Source organism: Coenobita brevimanus, chromosome 53, assembly GCF_032717465.1.
Source record: "Coenobita brevimanus isolate Jiangsu-jjx chromosome 53, ASM3271746v2, whole genome shotgun sequence".
NCBI lineage: Eukaryota > Metazoa > Arthropoda > Malacostraca > Decapoda > Coenobitidae > Coenobita > Coenobita brevimanus.
In genome coordinates this window covers 44,625,672-44,653,417 of record NC_137006.1, presented here as the reverse complement: position 1 = coordinate 44,653,417, position 27,746 = coordinate 44,625,672, and the positions used below count along the sequence as shown (strand labels likewise).

Below are 27,746 nucleotides of genomic sequence, written 5' to 3'. Positions count from 1 at the left end.
GCTTGTTTACGTCGTACTTCATGTCGGACCCACACTGGAACTGTTGCAGCAGCAGGTCTGGCATGCATATCCAGTACTTGGTGCAATCAGACGGCTCTGGGAAGGTTTCGCCAATGTTGTCGGAGTCACAGATGGGGTTGCAGTAGTCCTGTCCCGCCACCACACCCACACCCACACCCTGCAACAACACAGATATTGTCAGCATCACTCGTATGCCTTCACCACCACCACACCCACACCCTGCAACAACAACACAAATATTGTCAGCGTCACACGTATGCCTTCACTACCACCACACCCACACCCACACTGCAACAATACTAACCCCAGTCATTCTCTACTTCAGTGTGTGTGTGTGTGTGTGTGTGTGTGTGTGTGTGTGTGTGTGTGTGTGTGTGTGTGTGTGTGTGTGTGTGTCTCTCTCAAAAACACAACTCATCATAAGTCACCGTGAACCCTACCCCCCTGAAATCTCTCCACGGCCCCCAGCATAGGAGAACAAGCTGTACTTTGCAAGGCTACTCTTATATGTACCGTTTAGTCAGGACATTTCTCTATCCCACGACAATATTGGCCAAATTTCTCAGCGTAAATAACCATCCCTCTTAGCTACATTAAGTTATATATTTTCTCGCCGTGACCCGCAGTTTGAGAACACTGATTTAATGTGCAATGCGCCTTTTGTGTGACCGGTGAAATTACAGCTCGTGTTCCCAATCGTAAGTGAGCATTTCGCCTGTCCGTTCTGGTAAATAAATGTAGTTATGGTTAGCTTACCAGAAGGCAAAGGAGCAGTGCTAAGGCCATGTTGACTTTGAGGTATGTGGTGTGTGCCTTACCCATTATATACCCCATCGCTGCCCCACATACCCAGACAAAACAAGGATAAACCCACGCACTGGAATTGGGTAAATGGGACAATCAAGCATTTTTTTTTTCCTCTCTGTCTACGGTAATTTTGGAGTACCGTTGTGAGCCAGAGTACATGACGTGACGGGGAGTGATGGATTGACAATGCCGCCATAATCGCTCCGGGATGATAAGGACCGGCACAACAGCTGTCAGAATTCCCGCGACGTTATCCACACCAAGAAGCATTTTTCTTTGACCCAAATTCCCTACCGAAATGAAAAGCCTGTTTAGATAACCTAGATTATCGCCGTGGCTGAGTCGGTAGAGAGGCAGCCTGCGTTCCTAACTGACCCAGGATCGAATCCCGGCTGGGGCAGGTGACAGTGTAAGGATTTGAATTTCCTAAAAGAGCAGACTTTCCTGATCTACCAGATGGCCTGCCGACATGTCGTAAACATAATCCCGCTAATACCAAAATGCCAGTCTTGTATGAGACAGCCCTGGCATGTATTCAATATGGACGGTGGGTTACTTTACCTACTGCACGCGTACAGGCCTATTCCTTATTACACCCCCTCCCCCCCCCACACACACACTACATTTCTCTCTCTCTCTCTCTCTCTCTCGGAAAGCAGAGGAAATAGTTTTTTTTTTTTTTTTTTTTTTTTACGTGTCCGACTCAGGGCAAAGGCTTCAGGGCCTATTTCTCGGGGGCAGTGACTTATCCCAAGGCCCAGTAGTCCTCCTACACCTCCACATGTCACCACTTCGGCGCTAACACCCACCATCCATTTTGGCCCAGTAGTCCTCCTACACCTCCACATGTCACCACTTCGGCGCTAACACCCACCGTCCATATTGAATACATGCTTGGGCTGTCTCATACAGGACTGAAGGATTGGTGTTAGCGGAGGTGTTGTTACGGCATATCGGCGGGTCTTACGGTACATTAGTATAGTCTTTAACGAAATTCATATGTATCCTTAAACTGTTCCCTGCCCCAGCCGGGATTCGAACTCGCGTCTCTCTCTCTCTCTCTCTCTCTCTCTCTCTCTCTCTCTCTCTCTCTCTCTCTCTCTCTCTCTCTCTCTCTCTCAGCTGACCTTATTTTCTTCCTCTGTGCATTAACTAGAGCAACGTTAATCTTATCTCCTTCCCACGACCTATTTAGTCAGAGGGATAAATTATAAGGGATTAAGGTGGATTTTTCAGTCACCTCACAGCCGTCATGGCCGTCTCGCTGCGTCTCTCCTGGCTTCTGGTACACGTGAACTCCTTAACACCTTTCTCTTGGTGATTTATTCTGTGGTATATGCCTCATTATCCTACAGTATTTTAAGTTCTGGTAAATGTGGGTCGTGTCTTGAGTGGCATAAAGACTACTCAACACCCTTTCCTCAGCGATTTATTTTGTGCTATACGCCTCATTATCCCATCATTTTAAGATATTGATGTAAACTGTGTCGATAATAACGATAAATAACAGACGCGAGAAGTTAGGGTGTTATATGCAAAATAAATCGCTAAGGAAGAGGTGTTAGAACCCTGCCACGTCACTTGGACTACTACCGTGAGATTTCGCAAGTTTTGGATGTACAACAGACTTATGCATTGCGTTTGATTTATCGGTTGTGCCAAATTGTTCTGCAGTATGGCTGGTTACAATGTTAAAATGGTCTCAGAGTGACGCTGGCCTCACAGGACAGTGCTAAGTGCATGACTGGCGCTTTGAGGATGCTTTGAATACAGTATATGCACAGGCAGACATGAGTGCTTTGTGTGTGTGTGTGTGTGTGTGTGTGTGTGTGTGTGTGTGTGTGTGTGTGTGTGTGGTTACTACGAAGTTGGAGGAGGTTTTGTATTCACCTATGTTTGTCTGTTTGTCCACACGGTATCTCCAAACGTTCTCGATTAATTTCAACGAATTTTGTGGAAGAGAGGGCCATGGGCCAAGAAAAAAATGATTAAATGTTGGGCCGGACCCGGACCCTATGTATCCCGCACAATATCTCCAAAAGTTTTTCTGAATTTCAGGTAAATTTTGTGGATGAGTGGGTCATGGGTAAAGGAACAGTTGATTAAATTTTGGGTCGGATCCGAATCCTACGTATTCCACACAGTATCTCCACGGATCCGGATCCTTTTTAATGGCATTGGCGGAGGTATGCGCTCTCTGGGTGCTTTCTGGTTGTTGTTGTTGTTGTTGTTGTTGTTGCAGAGTGTCAATGTTAGTGTGGTGGTGGTGGTTGTGGGTCAGCGACTTATTCCCACGTGTGAGGCTGACAGTAACCTACTTGTGTTGTTGTTGCAGAGTGTCAGTGTTGGTGTGGTGGTGGTGGTTGTGGGTCAGCGACTTATTCCTACTTGTGAGGCTGACAGTAACCTACTTGTGTTGTTGTTGCAGAGTGTCGGTGTTGGTGTGGTGGTGGTGGTTGTGGGTCAGCGACTTATTCCCACGTGTGAGGCTGACAGTAACCTACTTGTGTTGTTGTTGCAGAGTGTCAGTGTTGGTGTGGTGGTGGTGGTGGTTGTGGGTCAGCTGCTGTAGCCCTGCATGTGAGGCTGACGGTACTTGTGTTGTTGTTGTTGCAGAGTGTCGGTGTTGGTGTGGTGGTGGTGGTGGTTATAGGTCAGCTACTGTAGCCCTGCGTGTGAGGCTGACGGTACTTGTTTTGTTGTTGTTGCAGAGTGTCAGTGTTGGTGTGGTGGTGGTGGTTGTGGGTCAGCTACTGTAGCCCTGCGTGTGAGGCTGACGGTACTTGTTTTGTTGTTGTTGCAGAGTGTCGGTGTGGTGATGGTGCAGGGTAAAGACTACTGCAGCCCCGCCTGCGGTACTGACAACGTTGGAGCCGCCTTCCCTGAGCCGTCTGACTGCAACAGGTACTGGATGTGCCTGCCTGACTTGGAGCTGCACCTGTTCCACTGTCACCCTGACCAGCAGTACGACACAGTCACTCATGTGTGTCTGGCCGAGGGGGCCGTGTGTGGTGCCTGCCAGCCCTCTTGTCAGTTCTCGTGCCCAGTCAGCTCTGACATAGTAACTCGCCGGGCAGACCCTTTCGATTGCAGCGTCTACTACCTGTGCTTACCGGATGGAAGGGAGATCACGGAGACTTGCTCTGAGGAACACGGCGGCTACTACTTCAACGGTGACACCTGCGCAGTGGACCAGTCTCAGTGCTGTGGCTATGAATCTTGTCTTCAGGATTGCTTGGAGGCTCACACACTCATCCCAGACCTGACGAACTGTACTAGGTTTTATTTCTGCGCCGAGGCTTGGGCAATACCAAGCGGCCCTATAGAGTGTAGTGATGGCAACTTTAATGTGGAGAGAAGCGTGTGTGATCCAGAGGCACCGTGCCATCAGCCTTGTAGCTTCCTGTCCACAACACCCACACCAACCCTCACCACAACAACACCCACATCCACCATAACACCCTCGTCAACAACCACTCCCACCACAGCCGCACCAACCACACCCACCACAGCCGCACCAACCACACCCACCACAGCCGCACCAACCACACCCACCACAACCACATCCACCACAGCCGCACCAACCACACCACATGTACCCTCCACAGCCACATCCACAACCACACCCACCACATCCACCACACTCGGCCCCAGCAACTGTTACGACTCATGGACGTGTGAGGAGTATGGTTACTTCCCAGCGTGCACTAACCGCTGCAGTCCTCGCTTCTTCTACTGCAACCTGCTATCCTATCCGTGGGGCGAGGGTGTGGAGGAGAGGTGCACACATCCCCTTGTCGTGGATCCCAACCAGAGTCCGCTGAAGTGTGTGCCGCCTGAGGTGTGCCCATACCCGCTGGAGGTGCAATAGTTCAGGTTGAAGGATTGCCGACAAGAGGCATAGGAAGAGAAGAAGTGAAAGAGATGAATAAATGTACAAGGCGAGGAAGTGGAAGAAGCATAGGAAGAGAAGAAGTGGAAGAGATGAATGAATGTACAAGACGAAGAAACACAAAGAAGAATAAGGGGGTGGGGAAGCTAAGAATTCTAGTGAGGAAATAGAGGCGAAGAAACATAGTAACGATATATAGAGACCAAAGAAAAACAGAGAGTGAAGAGTTGCAGGGAGAAGATATAGAAGAGAGGTGTCTACAACCTTAAGTTATTCCTTCAGAGTTGTAGTAAATGGGAGTGAAGGGTTATAGTGGGGACAGTTAGAGAAGGAAGAAGCAGAAGGAATGAAGAAATGGAGAAGACGGAGAAATGTAAAGAACTGGAGAGAGAGATAGAGAGAGAGAGAGAGAGAGAGAGAGAGAGAGATGATATGTAGGGAGCAAAAAATCATAGAGGGAAGGAAAGTGAAGAACAAGAAAGACTGAGAGTGAAAAATACAAAATGAAGGACTGTAAGAAGTGAACAAGCGTAGAGGCTGGAGAAACGTAGAGAAAAAATGAATAACCAAGGAGAGTGAAAACATGTATAGAGACTAGAGTGAAGAAATATACAGAAACAGGACGAAGAACAGTGAACAACGAGAGGTAGATTGAATGAACACTGTGGGAAGGAACGTGAAGAGAACTTGTATTGAGGTAAGAATGAAGGAAATACCGGTGGTGGTAGTAGTAGTAGTAGTAGTGGTGGTGGTGGTAGTAGTAGTAGTAATAGTAGTAGTAGTAGTAGTAGCGGGTAATAATGTACTGTAGTTACACATTATAATAAAATATATACCCGTATTAGTAGAAATAATAGTGACCTAAATAAGCATGCATTGGTTTATATATATAGGTAATGTACATATACATATAAGGATGTAAAGAGAGCAAATAATAAAAATTGAAGCATTTAGTTGAATAAAGTCATTTGACGGTACAAAGAATGAAAAAAAAAAATGGTGACTTTACAGTATATCAAAACCGCATCACTAAAAGCCATTTATGGTACCGAACTGCATGCTGCTGGAGAGGGAAGCGTTCACATAGCAGCGCCGACCTAACAGGCTTTCATACAAACGTCCTTCAACCACCTTCCTTTGATGTACGATACGGGAACGGCAGCACCAACCTGCATTCCACGGGGCTCACGTTCAGATGATCCTGGAACCACAACAACAACAGTATGCGCATCTATAATCAAACAGCAACAATAAATTCTCTGGCTTCCTTCCTTTCACCAACTTTCTGCAGTAATGTTGATGCTCAGAATGTAATCGTTGCAGTTTTTTTTTGTGTTACAAGTTAGCAGACTTCACTCTCGTAAGTGTTTAAAAGTTTATGACAATTATTCGTTTATTTTAACCGTATTGTAACTCATAACACCCAGATTCTGTGGAAAAATTAATATATCAAGATTAAGACTGGCAGATGTTGCTTTCACGGTAAGTTCTTTTTTCGTTAGGCTTGGTTTGTGTGTAAAATTAACGAGATTCCATAATTCTCTGTATCTTTATCGCCAGTCACTTTCATACCTTAAGAGATGGCCACAAACGACTGCCCTCCAAGTCACCCTGTCCCCATCGTAAAAATGAAAGACGAAAGGACTCAAAACATTTCGTCTTCCCCCTCCCCTTATGAGTACCTTCTTATCCTTGAATCACGTGTAACCTTGTCATTTATTTACACACACACACACACACACACACACACACACACACACACACACACACACACACACACACACACACACACAAACACAAACACATTACATGGTGTATCCTACATGACCCATTTGGGGGCACATGGAGTCTAGGGTAGGCTACTATAATGCAGATAATTCAAGGATAGGAAGCTGATCTACTTCCCCGGTAGCATTTTATGATATGGAAAAATCAGATCTGTGGTCACCTTCAGAGGATCTGTAGCATGTAAGGAATGACCTTCACTCAGTCCTGAATGGATCAGCCTCTAGACAAACAACATGTCTAAAGTTAAAAATGGTGGATTATATGAGGCTGAACAGCTGGCAGTTCGAGAATTCTAGATTAGGAAAGTGAAAAGTAAAAAAGCTTATTCTCTTCTACAAGTCTCACTTAAAGCACCATTAAAACAAGAAACCAAGCCATGAAACACGCTTACTTATCAGACCAGCCACCCAGAATTGAGCATTTACCCCCATGAAAGCAGTATACTATCCCAACACAACGGCATGAAAGTGAAAACAGCATCGAGCACAAAGTGATGCGCGGGATAAATGACGCCCCAGTAATGAAGGGCGTGGGCGGGAAAGTGAGAGGAGTGTCACGCATCTCCTCCCGCCCAGAACACTCGTCACAGCCCGGCCCATGATTCCTTTATGCAACACCGGTTTCATTGAACAGATTGCAGTGATATTGGCGGAGATTTTGGTGATGAATTATTATTATTATTATTATTATTATTATTATTATTACTGTAGTAGTAGTAGTGGTATTAGCGGTGGTGGTAGTAGTAGTAGCAACATAGTGGTATGTGCTGCCTGCAAACGATCATGTTAACTGTGGAGGTTTTGTGTAGTGTTGGGATAAATGAAAATGATATACATGTTATCCGTCCAATTTGAAAATAACTCTTCAAAGCTGAATAAAATTGCGTGCAGACAGCAAGAACAAAATTAGCAATCAGTACGTCATGGCAGGTAAATAGTTAAGATTGAAATGTACCTAAACTTTCACTTGATATGCACATGAGCTTCCTGGAGGTCATTTTGAGTCAGTCTGTTTTACTTTTTTTGATTGAAAGTCTATCTATCTATCAATCTATAGCCCGACGCCTTAATCCCGAAAAGTGTGGCCGCAGACAAAACGCCTCCAAGTCGTTCTGTCACCCACCATTTGACTGCCCTCCCCCCAACTCACTCCCCGTCCTTCATGTACCTCTCAACTCCATCCACAGGAGGCTCAGGGATGGGACGGGATGAGGATTTTTTCTTTTCCCTTTTTACAAGCAGAAAGGCAAGAACGAGATATTAAGTGGGAGTCAAGGTACCTCTGGCTCCATCTAGAATTTGGTTAAGGGTCTAATGCTCATTGACATCTTTCCAGCCCATCCACAGAAATCACAAGGGGAGGAGTAATAAGAACCGTGATATTTTTTTCAACATCGACATAAATTGCGGGGAGGTGAAAGGGACAGGCGAACTTTCCCCGTCACACACGCGTCACGCAGAGAGTGAGGGGTGACGGACTAGCTAATTATCGCCACTCAGTACAAATGAGGCTGTTGGTTATAAGGGTACGGCAGTTAGGAAAGAATGAATTATTGTGGCATCCTTGTAATTAGTGGAGTTACAATGGCAGTGACAGAGAACCATTTTGAAACACATGCAGTCTGTTATGGGGAAATGATTGTGTTCACATTAATGTATCATGTTGGAGAAGGATAGCTCTGGCATGAGAACGAGAAGCCACGAGCAAGCCTGTGGAGTCACATGGAGAGACAGGTTGACGAATGAGGATATAAAGGAGCGTTGTGGCGTGGATGTGGATGTGATAGGAAGCGTTATGAGGAACACACTGAGGTGGTTTGGCCATGTGGAGAGGATGGAGGGTGAAAGACTGACGAAGAGAGTGTATGTGAGTGAGGTGGAGGGGGGAAGAGGGAGGGGGAGACCGAGGATGAGATGGAGGGATGGGGTGGAGAGGTATATGAGAGAGGGGGGTGTGAGTTGGGAGCAGGGCAGTGAAATGGCGGGGGACAGGGCGACTTGGAGGCGATTTGTTTGTGGCCACCCCAAACGGGATTGAGGCGTCTGGCAATAGATAGATAGATAGATAGAAAAACAGCAGTGGAAATGGAATCACTAAGGTTTGTGTGTGTGTGTGTGTGTGTGTGTGTGTGTGTGTGTGACCTGGACTAATGCTCATGTAGGTTATAGGATGATACATGTTTCGCCTAAGGAGAGGAACCGTGTCACTCCCCCCCCCTTGACTCTGAGGCTAATTACAGACGACGCAATGAAGGGAATATTGTGTCATCTGATTGGAATATTAAATCAGTTATTAGTAACGTCAATTGCTATGGGAAGGTTAATAATCTGCATACAGTAGTTTCTTACGTAATTGTTCTGTACCATTTCGACCTGGTTGGCATAAATAACAGCCATGTGACTTAATGTGCCATATGCTTATTTAAACTGTGAAGGAAGAGGTGGTACGGGATATCCTAAGACGAGAATATGGTTACACATTGGCCCACCATACGTCACGGAGTGGATGAGACAGCCACGCTTTTGGAGACGGTTTGCGCGGTCGGACGTTGGGTGGGAGTTTTGTCTTAGTCTGCCATTGAGCGACGGGAAATAAGCTGCTCAAAGACAAAACTCGATTCCTATACCGATATCACCTTTCGTGGCCCAGATTTTCGGCCTTTTGCAGCTTATTTCACCTGTCGCAGTGTCAGAAGAAGATAATGCTACGGCTCTACATCTTATCCATAGCACTTACTCGTGATTATTATATTCCAGTTTCAGTCATTTTTACAACTCAGCATTCAAGATGGGGGGATGGTAATTTTAGACCAAGTTAGAGAGCATTGAAGATGGGGAGATGGTAATTTTAGGCCAAGTAGGTGTAAAAAGGGTATATATATTTTTCAGTTAAATGGACTATAACTGTAAAAGGATGAATTCGAAAAGACAGCCACATAAAGCGGGTTACGGTAATTTTTTTTAAAACAGCAGAACAGAGGAAGGAAAAACAAATGAATAAAAAAAATAATCCATACACCAGATGTAGATGGTGACTCTTATTGCTGTTTTTTTTTTTTTTTTCAGGTGGCGAGAATACGAAAAGGTATATAAAAGATAATGATATTAACCTCTTTAGATCAGGTGGCTCTTCCTTACTGATCGTCTCTGAAGAGCTTTACTTAACGTAGGAAAGATGCCTTGTGTGTTGAAGGGGTTCAGGCTGTGTCGAACCTCTTTCAGTTTTAAGTCTTTCCTTAGTTTTATCGACCAGAGAAAGCAAGAATGAAATGGAAGCTACGTAATCGGTGTGTGTGTGTGTGTGTGTGTGTGTGTGTGTGTGTGTGTGTGTGTGTGTGTGTTTTAATGGTCTTGCTTTTCGTATCTGAAACTAATACTTCTGTATTTTGCCTCGACAAGTTAAACTACCAAAATTTTACCAGATTATTGATTTAATCTCAAAGTTCATTCAGTGGTCGTGATGGAAATGTCCCCAAGCTTCTCCATTTGCATACCACTCGCCTCCATTCCCTCCCACCAGTCCAATCCGCCTTCCTTTATAATGTGTTCCGTAGTTTCACTCTTCTTTCACTCTTTTCGCCTCCTCATTCACTCTTCTGTCACACTCTCCGCCTCCTCATTCTCTCATCAGCTTCCTTCTAAACACCTTGGGGGGTTTCCTAGATGAGTAAAACCGTCGGAAACTCGAGATTAAGCGAGATACAGCGAGATAAAAATCCGTGGTAATAACGCCATCTCTCTTCCTGCTTGACTTCCGTAACCTCTTGCCTCACCGTGACGTCATCAACACTATGGTGACGGCGGATGTTTTCGGCGCTTAATTATACGGGGCCGTGGCGGATCCTTGCGTCACCGTACACCGTCACGCGCTACAAAATACAACGAATTCGGTTACAGGAATTTCGTTATCAATTACAAGCGGTCTTTCATTACGGTAGAATGTCGAATCATCCTGGTGCCGAAACATTCAAATTTAAATATTGAAATTCGTGTAATCCAGTGACCTTATTATTCAAATCTGATTATTCACTCACCTAATTACTCACTCAGTTATTCACACCTGATTATTCACCTCACCTAATTACTCACACAGTTATTTACACCTGATTATTCACTCACCTAATTACTCACTCAGTTATTCACACCTGATTATTTCCCCTCCTAATTATTCAAAACAGTATTTTTCCTTCACTAACCTATTCACGGAGAGAGTTTCATTTATCAACCCCCTTGTAACTTTATTATTATTATTATTATTATTATTATTATTATTATTATTATTATTTTATCATTATTATTATTATTATTTATTATTATTTTATCATTATTATTATTATTATTTATTATTATTATTATTATTATTATTATTATTATTATTATTATTATTATTTGCTATATCCAAACAATATATTCGATTTTTTTGTAATTTAATGAACTGGAGATGTTAGATCATTCCTTCGTTAACCCTTTCACTACAAGGACCTCCCAAAATAAATGAAAATCTCTCTCTCTCTCTCTCTCTCTCTCTCTCTCTCTCTCTCTCTCTCTCTCTCTCTCTCTCTCTTTCTCTCCATGGTGGGTGATTTAGAAAGTGGGTACAAAAGGCGCAACCCTCCACCCACCCTGCTCATTTCTCGCTGAGTAGGGACGCCGGGCGGAGCAGAGAAAAGCAGAGATAAGCAGAAATTAAGCAGGAGTGGAAGGAAGATAGAAGTAAGCAGAGAGAAGGAAAAGGAGAGCAGAGAATTGGGAAAAAAGCAGAATTACTAGTGAATCTGCTGACCTGGACATGAAGACGGTAAAGCAGCAGTGATATAAGCAGTGATTTGAGCAGAGTAAGCAGACAGGGGGGTTCAGGCAGAGGCAGAAGGGAGTGCAAGCAGAGAAATGAATCTGAAGTGTTATAAGGTTAGTATAGGGAAGAGATTTATATGTATGTATGATATAAATGAGAGAGAGAGAGGGAGAGAGAGAGAGATTTTTTTTTAGGCCGTCGAGTACAGTACAATATAACAAAATTTTCCGGTAAACTATGATTGGGCATACCACGGAAGGGCACATGGAAGGACATACTACTGCACAGACAGACACATTCTCTCTCTCTCTCTCTCTCTCTCTCTCTCTCTCTCTCTCTCTCTCTCTCTCTCTCTCTCTCTCAGTACGGTAAGAAATTGACTTTTATATCATCGTCCTGAAAGGGTTAATTACTGAACTACCGCAGGCTTCAGGGTAATGATGGCGACGTGGTAATGATGATACTAATGGAGATGAGGTAATGAGGTGGTGGTGATGATGGTGATGATGATGGTGTGTGATGTATAGAAGTGAAAAGGTGATGATGGCTGAGATGAACGGTAATAGTCATATACTTTTGGCTAATTAGGTTGTTACAGATGATGATGATGATGGTAGTGGTGGTGATGGTGGTGGTGATGATGATGATGATGATAGTAGTGGTGATGGTGGTGGTGATGATGATCTTAATGGTGGTGGTGGTGGGGGTGGGGAGTGGTGATGATGATATTGGTGGTGGTGATGATAGTGATGATGATGATGATGATAAGGTAATAATGATAATGATTAAGCCCAAACATATTTAATTATTGCAGATGATGACGGCGGTGGTAGTGGTGATGATGATGGTGATGATGATGATGATGATACGTCCTTCAGCCTCTCAGAAACTCCACGTCTCTCCGTCCATCAGGTTCGTTATGTGTGTGTGTGTGTGTGTGTGTGTGTGTGTGTGTAGTATGGTGTAGTGTAGTATGGTGTGGTGTGTGGTGTGGTGTGGTGTCGTGGTGTAGTGTAGTGTGGTGTGGTGTGTTGTGTGGTGTGGTGTGATGGTGTAGTGTAGTATGATGTTGTGTGTGGTGTGGTGTGGTGTGGTGGTGTAGTGTAGTATGGTGTGGTGTGTGGTGTGGTGTGGTGTAGTATGGTGTGGTGTGTGGTGGGGCGTGGTGTGGTGTGGTGGTGTAGTGTAGTATGGTGTGGTGTGTGGTGTGGTGTGGTGCGGTGGTGTAGTGTAGTATGGTGTGGTGTGGTGTGGTGGTGTAGTGCAGTATGGTGTGGTGTGGTGTGGTGTGGCGGTGTAGTGTAGTATGGTGTGGTGTGGTGGTGTAGTGTAGTATGGTGTGGTGTAGTGTGGTGTGGTGTGGTGGTGTAGTGTAGTATGGTGTGGTGTGTGGTGGGGTGTGGTGTGGTGTGGTGTGGTGGTGTAGTGTAGTATGGTGTGGTGTGTGGTGTGGTGTGGTGTGGTGTGGTGTGGTGGTGTAGTGTAGTATGGTGTGGTGTGTGGTGTGGTGTGGTGTGGTGGTGTAGTGTAGTATGGTGTGGTGTAGTGTGGTGTGAATGAGGTAAGTGATGCACTGAATGGCCTGCTATGATGGTGTGTGATGCATGTTATAATTTCCAGTGGGCTTGGTGGCTTAACCCTGCCTCTCTTCACACCCTCGGTAAAGGACCAGTACACATCCAGCTCTTCACGAAAGGACCAGATCTCCGCTGCCTCGTCACCAGTACACTCAGTAGCAGCTGCACCGCCCTCACAGGTACACCGCCACCATCTCAGTATCGTACTTTCCCGCGGTACAGTAATGAAAGACAAACGTTAGCCTGTTGGTGCATTGGGTACGCGTATGCATCACGTGTAGGGCATGTGTGTGTGTGTGTGTGTGTGTGTGTGTGTGTGTGTGTGTGTGTGTGTGTGTGTGTGTGTGTGTGTGTGTGTGTGTAAACTGAAATTCAAGTATATGCAGTACTTTTATAGACTACGATCATCATATTAGGTGTGCTAAATCCCTGCCGCTTTAATGTCCTCCTCTTTGAGGACATGGAAATGGCCAGCCTGGTGTGTTGCGGGACATGTGCATCGTTATTTAGGTCTTTTTATTGCTACAGTTTTCTCCTCCTCTTAGGTTTTTAATTTCTTGTCGGCTTGTGCTTTGTGCTTCCATGACATACGTGGATAATCGTTTAATAACACATTGGACCATTGCAACACTGGGTGAGCCGTTCCTGCGACGCAGCAGGGATTGCCGGCCCACTGACTAGTAACTGCTTCTACTGTAGCGCCGTGCTCTTTATCCAGCACCATCTTGTTACATAAGATAGGACATTGTTGAGTTAGCTAGTTTTTTCTCTACTGAGGATCAGTCCTTCCAATTTCTTTCCTCTCATAGAAAGTGCAATAAACGACAGCCCTGGTACTTCCTCTCACGTGGAGATATCTGGAGACATGACGTTGTAAGGTGTGGAGACTGCAGGCAGGGAGTAAGAAATGAGAGAAGTTTACAGGCTCAATACATGATGACTGTAAATGGTAGGCAGGGGAAGACAAACTAATGAAGACTATCCCAGAGTTGACCAGTTGTTTTGCACGAAGACTGGATACCATAGGCAGGAAACAAAACAGACTAATGAGGACTGTTACAGAGCTGACCAGTTGTGCACAGGACATGTTTATGGAGAGACCCACAGGACTGCAGTTACTACCACCTCATCAGCAGTATCTGACTCGCATCTGCTGACCCACCTACTGACTCCACAGTGACTCAGCGGTGACTCAGGTATACACACACAGACCAGGTGAGTTTATGACGACCGCTGAGTTGGTAAGGGGATGGTGGTGGAAGACATGACTTTACTGTATATACTCATGGATTCTCTCCTACTTGCGTTACTTCTTCTTTACTGTATTTTGTATTTCTTTGTATTACCTATTGAGTACAGTGGTGTAGGAATGGCATATGATTTTAGATTCTCACATGACTTAAGGTTTTCACGGTGTCATTCAGCCTGAAGTCAGCCTTGGCGGTGAAAGTATCGTCTATTCTTTTACGTCATATTGTGTATTGTGTTACTAATTTGAAGTATTCCGTAACGCTCAGGTAATATTATTGAGGTATCTTGCTTTCTCTAGTGTCATTTTGTTTATTTTGTAACTACTGTAACGCTTGGGTAATAGACTATCACTTATTTTGTAACTACCTTCTATTTTGTAACTAATTCTGCGTCTGGCCTCTCGTTTTGCTATTTCTCCCATCTTTCCTGTCGCCTTTTATTACTCTTCTTTCCTTTTCACGTGGCTTTACATTGAGTGACAAGCCAGATGGTGTTCTGTAAACCAGGAAACTATTTACAAAGCTGGGTGGTAACCATATAACCAATCCATACGTGCTCCTTACGTGTCCACAAGTGGGTTGGTGGAGGGTTAGTGCCCATCCCCGTAAAACAAGTAACCCAGGAACAAACGGCCACCCCTTACGGGATTATGGCGTCTGGCTGTAGATAGGTAGATAGTCTTGCTTTGTTTAATGTCATATTGTTGATCTCGCCGGGAGGTATATGTTTTTGCCCGCGTTGGTTGGTTGGTTGGTTGGATTGTCCGTCTGTCTGTTAGCAGGATTACTCAAAAAGTTATGAATGGATTTTGCTGAAAATTTTTGGAGGGGTAGGGTATGGCCCAGTGAACAATGAATTAGATTCTGGTTGTGATCCGGAATTTTTTATTTGTTTATTCACACCATATCTCCAAAAGTTCTCAATGAATTTCAATGAAATTTTGTGAAAGGGTGGGCCATGGGCCAAAAAAGAATTGATTAAATTTGGGGCGGATCCGGATCCGGCATTGGCGGAGGTATGCGCTCCCTGAGTGCCCCTCTAGTTTATTCTGGAACTAACTGTAACCACCTGTACCCGTAGGCTGCCCCCCGCTCCTCCTACCGCTCGGCCGATACAGCGCAGGTCAGTTCCAACACAAAGACCTGTATTGTCGATTAAGGCAGCTCCCTAACACCTTTTCCTAAGCGATTTAGTTTGCTTATTACACCTTACTGTCCTATTCTCCCTCCAACATCGCCATACTCTGCATGTACAACGCACAAAAGGATATTAACCAGATCCACGTCGCTGAGGAGATGTGCCAAGGAGCTTCCTTTTTTTAAGCCTGTAGTTCGATCACCTTAAAATGGCAGAGATTTTCGTACTTTTCCAGCTTATTTCACGTCGTTCATTGGTATCATTAGACAATATTACGGCTTTGTAGCACTTCTTCGTGACTAGCAGGAGAGACCCAAATTTAACACCTATGCTCTTTTTACTCTAACTTGGCCCAGATTTTCGTCCTTGTGTAGCTTATTGATAGAAAAACACAATGCTATGACACTACCTTCTTTCCATAGCACTTCTTCGTGACTAGCATCCTATTCGAGTGTTAATCTCATAGGTAGAAAAGACTGCTATGACTCTATATCCTTTCCGTAGCACTTCTTCGTGACTAGCATCCTATTCGAGTGTTAATCTCATTGGTAGAAAAGACACTGCTGTGGCTCTATATCCTTTCCGTAGCACTTCTTCGTGACTGGCATCCTATTCGAGTGTTATCTCCAGCAACAACTTAGAAATCAAGATGGAGAGATGGCGATGTTAGGCCAAGTTAGAGTGACAGGAGTATAGTTAAACTGAAGAGAGTATAGTAATTTTTAGCTTAGTAAATTATGGCCATCTAACTAGTGATATAATCTGAGAAGCTATAACTCTCTCTCTCTCTCTCTCTCTCTCTCTCTCTCTCTCTCTTAACCCCTTTTTGAACCTTTTTGAACCTCTTAACCCCATATTTGAACTCCTTTTAATCTCTTCTTTTGAACCTCATATAATCTTTCTTTAACCTCTTTTAACGTCTTTTTGAACCTCTTTTAAACTCTTAACCCCATTTTTGAACTTCTATTCTCTTCTGTTGAACCTGTTATCATCCTTCTTGAACCTCTTAACGACCTTTTTGAACCTCTTTGAACACAGCAACTGAACAAGCTGCACGGACACGTCAGCAAGTTCGACCCGCTCTCCTTGAACAACCTCACCGCCAGCAACGGCTTCCATCGCACCAGCTACAGCGCCCCGATCAAGTCATTTGCAGGTCAGAGTCACAGAAAACTCCACTCATAATATCTATCTATCTATCTATCTATTTGCCAGACGCCTTAAGCCCGTAAGGGATGGCCTTAAACAAATCGCCTCCATGTCGCCCTGTCCAACGTCATTTCACTGCCCTGCTCCCAGCTCACACCCCCCTCTCTCATATACCTCTCCACTCCGTCCCTCCATCTCTTCCTTGGCCTCCCCCTCCCTCTCCCTTCCTCCACCTCACTCATATACACTCTCCTTGTCAGTCTGTCACTCCATCCTCTCCACATGGCCAAAGATAATAATATAAATATAATATAAACAGTCATAATATACATTCCCTTTTTATGTGATTGAAGCTTGAGAGGAGCATGTGGAGCTGCGTGGAGAGACAGACTGATAAATGAGGAAGTGGAGGAGCCTTGTGGTTGTGGATGTGGTGGAAGTTTGAGCGGAGTATGTGGAGTTGCGTGGAGAGACAGACTGACAAATGAGGAAGTGAAGGAGCCTTGTGGATGTGATAGATAGCATTAGGTGAAATACACTGAGGTGGTTTGGCCATGTGGAGAGGATGGAGAGTGTGAGGCTAACTAGGAGAGTATATGTAAGTGAGGTGGAGGGGGGAAGAGGAAGGGGGAGACCGAGGATGATATGGAGGGATGGAATTGAGCTATATGAAACAGGTATGGTACAGTCAGCGCAAAAGTATGGAACACCTAGGGTACGATGGATGAGAAAGTGGACAAGCTTAATAGGCCACACATAACTTTCGTAACCTAGTACCTTAAAGAACACAGCATTTTGAGGCCTAATCACAGCTCGTACGTGCTTCAGGATACGTGCAGTAAGGTGTGCGATATTTTTTAGGCTTACTGCACGTGTGGGAGAGCCAGGAACAGTCACAATATAGTTTTTTTTGGTATATTGAAATCTGCTTAACCCCTGTGAGCTAGGAAAGGTGTATGGGCACGTTTGGGGCACCGGAAACAGCTTAATTGCCAGGTGAAGTGTGTGGATATTTGGGTACATGATGACGATAGTTGAAATTATGTGGATCCAGTCTTGGTGTCCTGCGCAATAGATCTAAGCATTTAACACCATCTAAGCAGCATCAAATACCATCTTAGTAGCGTGAAAATACCCCCGCTAATACCAATACACCAGTCCTGTATGAGACAGCCCTAGCATGTATTCAATATGGACGGTGGGTGTTAGCGCCGAAGTGGTGACATGTAGAGGTGTATGGTATGTAGGAGGACTGCTGGGCCTTGATAGCAGGCTGTGAAGCCTATGCCCTGAGTCGGACACATAAAAAAAAAAAAAAAAAAAAATCTAGGCATCATCTAACACCATCTGGCAATATCTAACACCATCTAAGCAGCCTCTAACACCATCTGTACAGCCACTAACACCATCAAACCCCACAGATCCGGACGGCGTGTACTCCAGGAACAACACGAGTCGATTCTTCTCTTTTAACTCCGGCTCAGGCTACGGTACACAGACCTTTGATGTGAGTAGTGGTGGTGGTTGTAATTGTGGTGGTTGTAGTTGTGGTAGTTGTGGTGGTGGTAAGTTGGTAATATTGTGATTATTTTAGCCGTAATTTATAAGAAAGCCAATTATATTTTCCATCAGTTAGTATCTATCTATCTGTCTGTCTGTCTGTATGTGTATCTGTTTATCTATCTGTATATCTGGCTATCTGTTTGTCCACTAGTCTCCTCTCTCTCTCTCTCTCTCTCTCTCTCTCTCTCTCTCTCTCTCTCTCTCTCTCTCACACACACACACACACACACACACACACATTCTTTGCTTTCTAACACTTATCTATCCGTTCTTGCCGTCTAATTCATCTAACACATCCCCATCTTCTAACATACAGTTGGACCTCAGCTTTACCACCTCAACCCTGTCAGTACCCACGTATTCCCTGCTGCCTGTCACCTCCTCTCCCCTCCTCCTTCCTTGATCTCTTAACACCCTTGTCTATAGCCTTCCTTCTCCTCTTCTTTCCTTCTCTCTCTGCCTTTCTCCCTCTCCCCTTTCCTTTATTCCTTCTCTCCCTTCCTTCCCTCCCTCCCTCCCTTTCTAATATGTAAACACCCCTGTCCCCCCCACACACAGCTGGGCCTTAGTTTCACCGTCCCATTCCTGTCCATCCCGACCCATTCCCTGATGAACATTGGTGACCACATTGAAGGCGTGACCACCTCCGCCCTGGCCTCCCTCATGGATATCAATTGGCCCTCCGTCATCTTCATCGGCGTGGTCATCCTCGGCGCCGCCCTACTTCTGCCCCAGCTGGCCACTCTGTTCACGGACTTAACGTATCATCTGAGCGGTGCCACAGGAGGAGGGTCTTACTCCACCACCACCACCTCCTACGGCAGGAACGTGGAGAGAGGTGAGGGAGGGAGATTTGGAGAGAAAGGGGGGGATGTGGAGAGAAGTGAGAGAGGGAGATGTGGAGAGAGAGAGGGGGGGAGAAGAATGTGGAGAGGGGGGAGAAGAATGTGGAGAGAGGGAGGAGGGAATGTGGAGAGAGTAAGAGGGAGAGGAAATGGGGGGAATGTGGAGAGATGTAAGAGGGAGTGGGAGAGAGGGGGGACTGTGGAGAGAGGTGACAGAAAGGGGATATGGAGTGAGTAGGAGGGAGGGGGTAGGAAGAGAGAGAGAGAGGGGGGGGCGGGGAGACTTGGAAACATGAATTATGAGCGACGTTTTAGCAAAGATGACCCACATATAAAATAAAGAAACAGGGAGACAGGCTTGAGGCAGACAGTAACACAATGCTCCTCAACTCACTCCATAATACCTTAAAAACACAAAAGATTTCCTGCCCATTTTAACCCACACACCTCCTTATATTCCTCCAGCAAGCTCTGTCTTACCCGTAGCCTTTCAACTCTTTCTATAATACCACAACAATACCACCATAATACCACAACAGTACCACCATAATACCACAACAGTACCACCATAATACCACAACAGTACCCCCGTAATACCACAACAGTACCCCCATAATACCACAGCAATACCTCCATAATGCCACAACATGACCACCACAATATCACAACAGTATCACCATAATACCAACGTAATACCACAACAGTACCACCACAATACCACCATAATACCACAACAGTACCACCACAGTACCACAACAGTACCACCACAATATCACAACAGTACTACCATAATACCACAACAGTACCACCATAAGACAAGAATACCACCACAATACCACCATAATACCACTCCAGTACCAAAGCTTCCCTGCCATTTCAACCCTCATATCTTTCCATCCTTCCAGCGGGCTCCCTCCTCCCCTTGTCCCCCCTGACCTCGATCCTGACCCAGATTGACGACGCCCTGGCCCAGTACGACCTGGATGCCACGTCGTGTATGCAGAGGGCCGTGTGTTCCTACGTGGACAGCTCCGAGGCCAGCGTGGAGAGTGGAAACGCCGACTCAACGCAGATGATTGTGGCTGGATTGGCTAGGTGAGGATGGATGGATGAATGGATGGGAGGGTGTAAAGAGGAAAGGAAAGATAGGTTGGAGAGGTAAAGAAGGATGGATGGATGGTAAAGCGGAAAGGAAGAGTGCAGAGAGGTAAAAGGAAGGAAGTTATGAATAATAGTAGAGCGACAAAGAAGACGGCTGGATTGACAAGTTAAGGGTGAATGGATGGATAGATGGAAGGGTGTGAAAGGGGATGGGGAAAGTGCATAAAAGGTCGAGTAGACAGGTAAAAGGAGGCAAGGGATGTAAGGAAATATTTAACAGATACAGTGGGGGAAATCAGAACAAAATGAAGTCACTTTTTCACCAGGCTGTCCAGTTTGGTTCTATAATAACTCTGAGAAAAATGGTCCAGCAATTTGGCCATGTGTTACTGTATATTAAAACGTCCAGTGGTTTGTATATATGTTCCTGTGTGTCATTTCAGACGTTGGGGTTTTCTTGAGGCTTAAAAAATCATCTAGGTATTGTCAGAATGAATAAATAAAAAGATACAAGAGTTGTGAATCAGAGTAATGTGCAAGAAATTCATGGTGACCACATCTGTCTTTTTTTTGTTGTGGTGGTGGTGGTGTTACTAGTAATTATGAAGCTTTTCCAGTTAGCCCCCTCATGGTCGAGACGGCTTTGGTATATCATTCTGTCATTATATTATTCAGTCTGCTCAGCTGTAATATTGAGTCATAGGAGCCTCACTGTTAACCTCCCCCCCCCCTTCTGTGCCACCTTCAGGAGCGGCGTAGTGGACATCGTGGGGCGGGGACCTGTGGCTGACGCGGTGATGGAGGGACTCAGGGACGGGGACTGCCAGGTTCAGTACCCGAAGTGCCCATTCTCAGTAGCAGGTGTCATTAAGTTCCTGGCCACCTATGCTGCCATGATTACCTAGAGAGAGAGCGAGAGGGAGAAAGAGAGAGAGAGGGGGGTGGGAAATCTGTGTGTGCGTGTGTGTGTATGTGTGTGTGTGGTGAGAGAGAGAAACCTATCGATTGATTTTGTATGTAAGGTATATGAATCTAAGCCACACGAAAGGGATAAATATAGTGGTAGTTGTAGTAGTAGTAGTAGTGGTAGTAGTCGTAGTAGTAGTAGTAGCATTCCTTTTTAATGTTACGTTCATGATAATTACTAAACTGTATTATATTTAGATGTTTGATAATATATTCTGTATTGTATAATCCCATGTTATATTATTAAGTATACCAGATGCATTATACTTTATTATGCATTATACTCGCACATTATATCAACAGTATAAGTAGATGTGTTGTAGTTATTGTAGACAGGTAATGTATTTATTATATTGTATTTTTATCACTGCCCCTTGTGGATAAAACAATAGAAAGTCATTTATTCAAGTTTATCCATTACCCGGCCTATCCATTTTTCAGGCCTATCCAGTACCCAGACCTATCCATTTTCATCATCTGGAATTATTGAATGTATTGAATGTATATGTATTTTATGTGTTGATTTAAATAAAACTTTATATATGTGCTTTTGCGATCAGAAGTTGGTTGACGTTTCCCAGGCGGTTGTGGGGAAGGAAGGAGTTGCAGGATGGAGTGGAGAGGTATATGAGAGAGGAGGATGTGAGCTGGGGGGAGGGCAGAGAAATGGCGGGGGATAGGACGACATGGAGGCGGTGTGCTTGTGGCCACCCCTTACAGGATTAAGGTGTCTGGCAGTAGATAGATAGATAGATAAGTAGGATTTTAATACAATTGTTGCTTTGTCAGGTGAGAATAGAGGTTCCCATATTTTTCCTGGCCTTTCCCCACATTTGCCAGAAGGTCTTCGATGATTCACCCCAGCACCAAAGGAAGGACTATCCCACCCCCCTTCCATTCGGGGGGAGTAATTTTAAATAACTAAATTCTAGAATGATCCGGCTCCATTTAGCTGTACTTTTTAACGTAATGGCACGAAATTTCGCGGTGTTATGGAGGTTTGTACTAAGTTTGGGGAATATTTTAGATGTTTTCCACTTATCTGTAGCGCAATAATTATCTGAGGACGAAATCTCGGACCTTATTCTTGAAAAGTGTACATTAAAATCCAAAAAGCACCTGACCATAGAGTACAGTCTATCAGATCTATAACCAACAACACATCAGAAAGGCAACTTTGGTTATTTTGGTCTTATCTGTTCTTTCCACCCCTGGAATGTTCAAATTTCCTCTCTGAAAGGAATTCTCCCCCATATGTGAAGCCCCTGATTAGAACAAACATCCTTTACTGTATCCAGGGGTTCAGTAGCGTTCTGCGTGGGAGGAGGTGCTTTCCTTCCCTCTCACTTTCCCGCCAGCGTCCTTTGTCACGCCACTTTCACTTTTATCGTCGTTTATCCCGACCATCACTTTGTTTCACTACGGTTTTACTTTCTTGGCGACGTGCTGTGGGATTAGGTTCTTTTTTGTGATGGTTTCCGGATAATTTGCAGGTTCAGAAATCGTTTTTAGCGGTGTGTTTGACGGTGCTGTGGTAAGGAAACGTTTGTAGTGGTGTGTTTGTTGGTGCAGTGGTAAGGGAACGTTTTTAGTGGTGTGTTTGTTGGTGCAGTGGTAAGGGAACGTTTTTAGTGGTGTGTTTGTGGCTGCTGTGGTAAGGAAACGTTTTTAGTGGTGTGTTTGTGGCTGCTGTGTTAAGGAAACGTTTTTAGTGGTGTGTTTGTGGCTGCTGTGGTAAGGAAACGTTTTTAGTGGTGTGTTTGTGGCTGCTGTGGTGAGGAAACGTTTTTAGTGGTGTGTTTGTTGGTGCTGTGGTGAGGAAACGTTTTTAGTGGTGTGTTTGTTGGTGCTGTGGTAAGGAAACGTTTTTAGTGGTGTGTTTGTTGGTGCTGTGGTAAGGAAACGTTTTTGTTGGTGTGTTTGTGATTTAGTGATTTGATTTATTATTATTATTATTATTATTATTTTGCGGGACAGTCAGACCCCCAAATGATACCAGTTCAAGTTTTAACCCCCTTCGGTATGGTAACGTGTGTGTGTGTGTGTGTGTGTGTGTGTGTGTGTGTGTGTGTGTGTGTGTGTGTGTGTGAGAAGATGACAATTAGGTGAAGTTAGAATAAAATTAGCCTAACTAGGACAAACCTGGGCTAAATTTCGAACACCATTCCTCTTTCCATCCCCCCTCCTGCCCACGCCCACCAGGTCATTAATTGAGATGATTTCATGCAGATAATTGATTCATAAATTCCTTATCACGGCCAAAGACAAACTGTGACGTCAATAAGTGAGATATTCGTAGGCGATAACGATAGATTTTGACTCGTATGTTTGTCTAATAAGGAGGTTCGTAACATCTTTTCCTTACCGACACATTTTCGAATATGGCTGGCTAATACCGTTTTGTACGCTGTGTTTGCAGAGGATGGTGATATTTGAATATTTTAGGCAACACAAAAGTGGACGGCAAGGTGTAATATGCAAAATAAATCGCCTAGGAAGTGGAGTTAGGGAGCTTCCGTAACAGAATACCCTTTGACTCACATCGCGCCATCTAAAGGTCGGCTACACTACAAACATCCTGTGATTTTGGTTTGATTCACTCCTGTTTAGATTATGATGTTGACGACCATGACTTGTGCTACCACTATTACTACTACTACTACTATTACCACTCCTGCTACTACTGTTATTATTATTACTACTACTGCTACTGCTATTGGCCTGCTGCTGCTACTGCTACTACTACTGCCACTGCTACTACCGTTATTATGATGATGATGATGATGAAGGTGATTATTATTATTATTATTATTACTACTACTACTACTACTACCACCACCACCACCACTGCTACTACTACTACCACCACCACCACTACTGCTAGAACTACCAAGCTGTTTATCGCCGGACCCTTGGGAACTATTGGCCAAAAAAAAAATAATGACCAAAAACCAAGCCAAAGAGGCCATATCCTGAATTTAACCTCGTATTCATAAAAGACGCTAAGCTGTTTTTAAAAATTCTCTCAATTTAAGAATTTTTATAAGTACGATTCATCCCTGGCATACACCGCCGAGAGAGAGAGAGAGAAGAGGAAGGAAGGAAGGAATAATGAGGGACTGGGAGAGAGAGTTTAAGGTGATAAGATGTAAAGCCGTAGCACTCTTTTCTGCCACTGAGCCACACTAGAATATGATGCTAGTCACGAAGAAGTGCAATGGAAGGAATGTAGAACGGGGGCAGTACTGTCTTACTGTCAGTGAGCTATGTGAAATAAGCTGCAAACGAACGAAAATCTGGGCCAAATTAAGGTGAAAGGAGTAGAGATTAGTATGATGATGGAAGACATTGACACGTGTAATGAGTGTAAATTTTTATACTCTGGGTGTAGTGACGCAGGTGAAGGTTACGGTAATTGGGTGTAATTAATCGATACAGGTGATAATGGAATACGCTTAATTACAGGTGATTATGGGAAAGGTGTATTTAGAACAGAAGTTAATGTGGAGGGTGCAGGTGTAATCAGTATACACCTGGCGATAGTGGAAGGAAGGAATGTAAATGGTCTTGATGCTTTTTTTAATCATTGGTAATTATGGAGAGTGAGAGACTAACTAGGAGAGTGTATTTGAGCGAGGTGGAGAGGGGGAGAGGGAGGGTGAGACCAAGGATAATGTGGAGGGATGGAGAAGAGAGGTATATGAGAGAGGCGGGTGTAAGTTGGGGGGAGGGTAGCGATATGGCAGGGGACAGGGTGACATGGAGGCGATTTGTTTGTGGCCACACCTTATGAGATTGAGGGTCTGGCTATAGATAGACAATTTACCGCCATATTATCTCCACAGTAAGATTATTCTAAGTACATTTTATTATTTTATGTTTGGTTAATTTGAGTATCGTTAGGGGGTTAAGTTAGATTTGTTAGCGTTAGATTGAAGGTGTTAGTCTATGTTTGTTAGATGTGTTTGGGCTGGACAGGATTAATCTCGGAAGGGCATGCATTCCTTCTAATTATTCTAACTAGTTCAAACCATTTTTTTTTTTTTTTAATGCAAGGAAGAAGGAACCAAAGGCCACTTACAGGGAACCATGTAAGATTAGAACACTGAAATAATCTGCATAAGCTAGGGTCAGCTCTGGAACTGTCTCCCTCTGTCTGTATTTCCTGCTTCCTCTGATCTCAAGTCTTTCAAACGCAGTGTGTCCAGGCATCTCGAAATGAATGGATCTTGAATTTGGCTCTCTTTTGTATTGTTTTTGTTTTTCTTGGAGGGAACGGTTTCCGGACTCCTGGCCTTTGGTTCTTCCTTCCTTGCATAAAAGAAAAAGAAAGAAAGAAAGAAAGAGTTATTAGCAGACGCATCGTGGTGGGGGAAGGAAAGGTTGGAAGGTTGGGTTGGTTGGATGATGATGATGATGATGATGGTGATGATTGCCTCTGTGTGTGTGTGTGTGTATGTGTGTGTGTGTGTGTGTGTGTGTGTGTGTGTGTTTGTGTGTGTGTGTGTGTGTGTGTGTGTCTTATATAAATTCCTAAAGTTTCATTTGCCAAGGATCGGTGACTGAACTCTTATATAAGGGTACGTGTGCACTCTACGGTATATAATGTTTTCTTCTGCTATAGTGAGTGTGTGTGTGTGTGTGTGTGTGTGTGTGTGTGTGTGAGAGAGAGAGAGAGAGAGAGAGAGAGAGAGAGAGAGAACACGTAGTACTGTAAGATAGCTATATTATACGCCTTTCACTCTAACTTGGCCTAGAAATGCCATCTCTCCATCTTGAATGCTGAGGTGTGACGGGAGATTAACACTAGAATATGATGCTAGTCACGAAGAAGTGCCATGAAAAGGATGTAGAGCTGTAGTATTGTCTTTTTCTGTCTCTGAGCTACGTGAAGTAAGATGCTAAAGGAAGAAAATCTCACTATTGATGTAAATTAGGTAGAATTTTAATGTAAGGAAGCTCCCTAACACCTCTTCCTTAGCGATTTATTTTTGGACATGGCTAGTTAACATCCTCTTGTCATTAGGTAAGGAAGCTCCCTAACACCTCTTCCTGAGCGATTTATTTTTGGAAATGGCTGGGTAATATCCTTCTGTTATGTTTATGCGGAATGTGGCGGTTAGGATTTTTGGGGTAAGGAAGCTCCCTAACACCGCGTCCTTAGCGATTTATTTTTTATGGCTGGTTAGTACCCTTTTTGTACGTTGTTTATGCAGAGTATGGCCGTGTTAGAAGGATTTGTGTAGCACAGAATAGGACAGTAAGGAGTAATCAGCACATTAAATCGCTTAGGAAAAGTTGTTAGCGAGCTTCCTTTACCGACGTTAGCCATGTCCGCAGCGAGGTTTAGAAAAAAGGGCACTAGTGTACTTTTATCATTGTGTGTGTGTGTGTGTGTGTGTGTGTGTGTGTGTGTGTGTGTGTGTGTGTGTGTGTGTGATGTTCAATGAAATATTTGAACAGGCTCCTATGAACCCACTTATCTGTATAAAAGCATGTCATTGGTTTATTTATTTATTTATTTATTTATTGGTACTAGAATTGGCCCGACCACAAGCACTCCCACCTCAGTCACTCATTCTCGCGTGGCTGAAAGAACGTGGCTTTAGAAGGAATGAAAAGACGCAGTTATGATGAGGGTTAGAATTATCGCTGCTGTGTGTGTGTGTGTATGTGTGTGTGTGTGTGTGTGTGTGTGTGTGTGAGAGAGAGAGAGAGAGAGAGAGAGAGAGAGAGAGAGAGAGAGAGAGAGAGCATGTGTGTGTGTGTATAAACTAAGCGACAGGGGAAAATTAATATCCTTTCCTTTTTTCCATCAAAAATAAATGTCAGGTTATTTTATCTTTTCACGCACAAACACACACATGGTCGTACCGTGAAGATATACCTATGCTGCACACTTACTACTACTCTTCTACTACTACTACTACTACTACTACTACTCTGCTACTACTTTTATAACTACTACTATTACTACTATTATGACAGATGACAAAATTTTTGCGAAGACATTTATCCTGAACACACGCTACTACTGCTACTACTACTACTACCACTGCTACTACTACTACTACTACCACTGCTACTACTACTACTGCTACTACTACTACTACTACTACGTTTACTGCTACTACCACTACTACTACTACTCTGACATGACAAAATCGTTGTAAGACATACATATCCTGCAAATTATCTCAGATCCTTTATAAATACACGCTTGTCGACGTGAATTTAGGAACGCTGAGTCACATCGAGGCTCGTATTCTCCTTAACACCTCTTCCTGTGCGATTTATTTTGTTTGTTGTTCCTAATTATCCTCTTCTGTGTCATTCAAATCATTCCAACACCACCATTTTCAGTGTCACATACAAATTGAACCTAATTAGCTGTAACCCCAAAATAAATCGCTGAGGAAGAGGTGTTAGGGAGCTACTGTAACCGACCCTATATAGTGCTTGAATAGTGTGAGTAAAAACCAGCCGTATCCAAAAATAAGTCGCTAAAGAAGAGATGATAGGGATCGACAAGGATATGGAGCCTCCTAGATAGTGCTTGGTTAGTGAAGTAGCATCCGCCCCCTATTGTTCCATTGCTTTCTCTCAATAATCTAATCGGTAGACCACTTGAGGCAATTATCCCGCCCCCTTTGTGCTCAAGATAGACGCCTTCATGCCGTGGCACTGATATAACTGGGCTGCTCCACTGCCTGTTATTATAATCCTTAGCTACTTCCCTGTCTACCAAAAGGAAGATGGTAGATTGCGGGAAAAGGGAGAACTCGTCTTGTCATCTCTTAGTGTTTTATATATTGCTTGTGGTTAATGGGTCTGCTCGATCAGTCAGACGGGTAG

The 27,746-nt window shown here is 44.1% G+C and overlaps 1 protein-coding gene across 1 annotated transcript; it reads left to right on the top strand.

Annotated features, from left to right (window-relative positions):
* Positions 1-11,774: 11,774 nt before the first annotated feature.
* On the top strand, positions 11,775-20,830 carry LOC145400831 (uncharacterized). The gene is made up of 8 exons (XM_080273266.1): positions 11,775-11,779; positions 12,923-13,058; positions 15,211-15,252; positions 16,306-16,423; positions 17,838-17,923; positions 18,538-18,817; positions 19,730-19,919; positions 20,674-20,830. The coding sequence occupies exons 1-8, from the start codon at positions 11,775-11,777 to the stop codon at positions 20,828-20,830; spliced, it is 1,014 nt and encodes a 337-aa protein (XP_080129392.1).
* Positions 20,831-27,746: the final 6,916 nt, after the last annotated feature.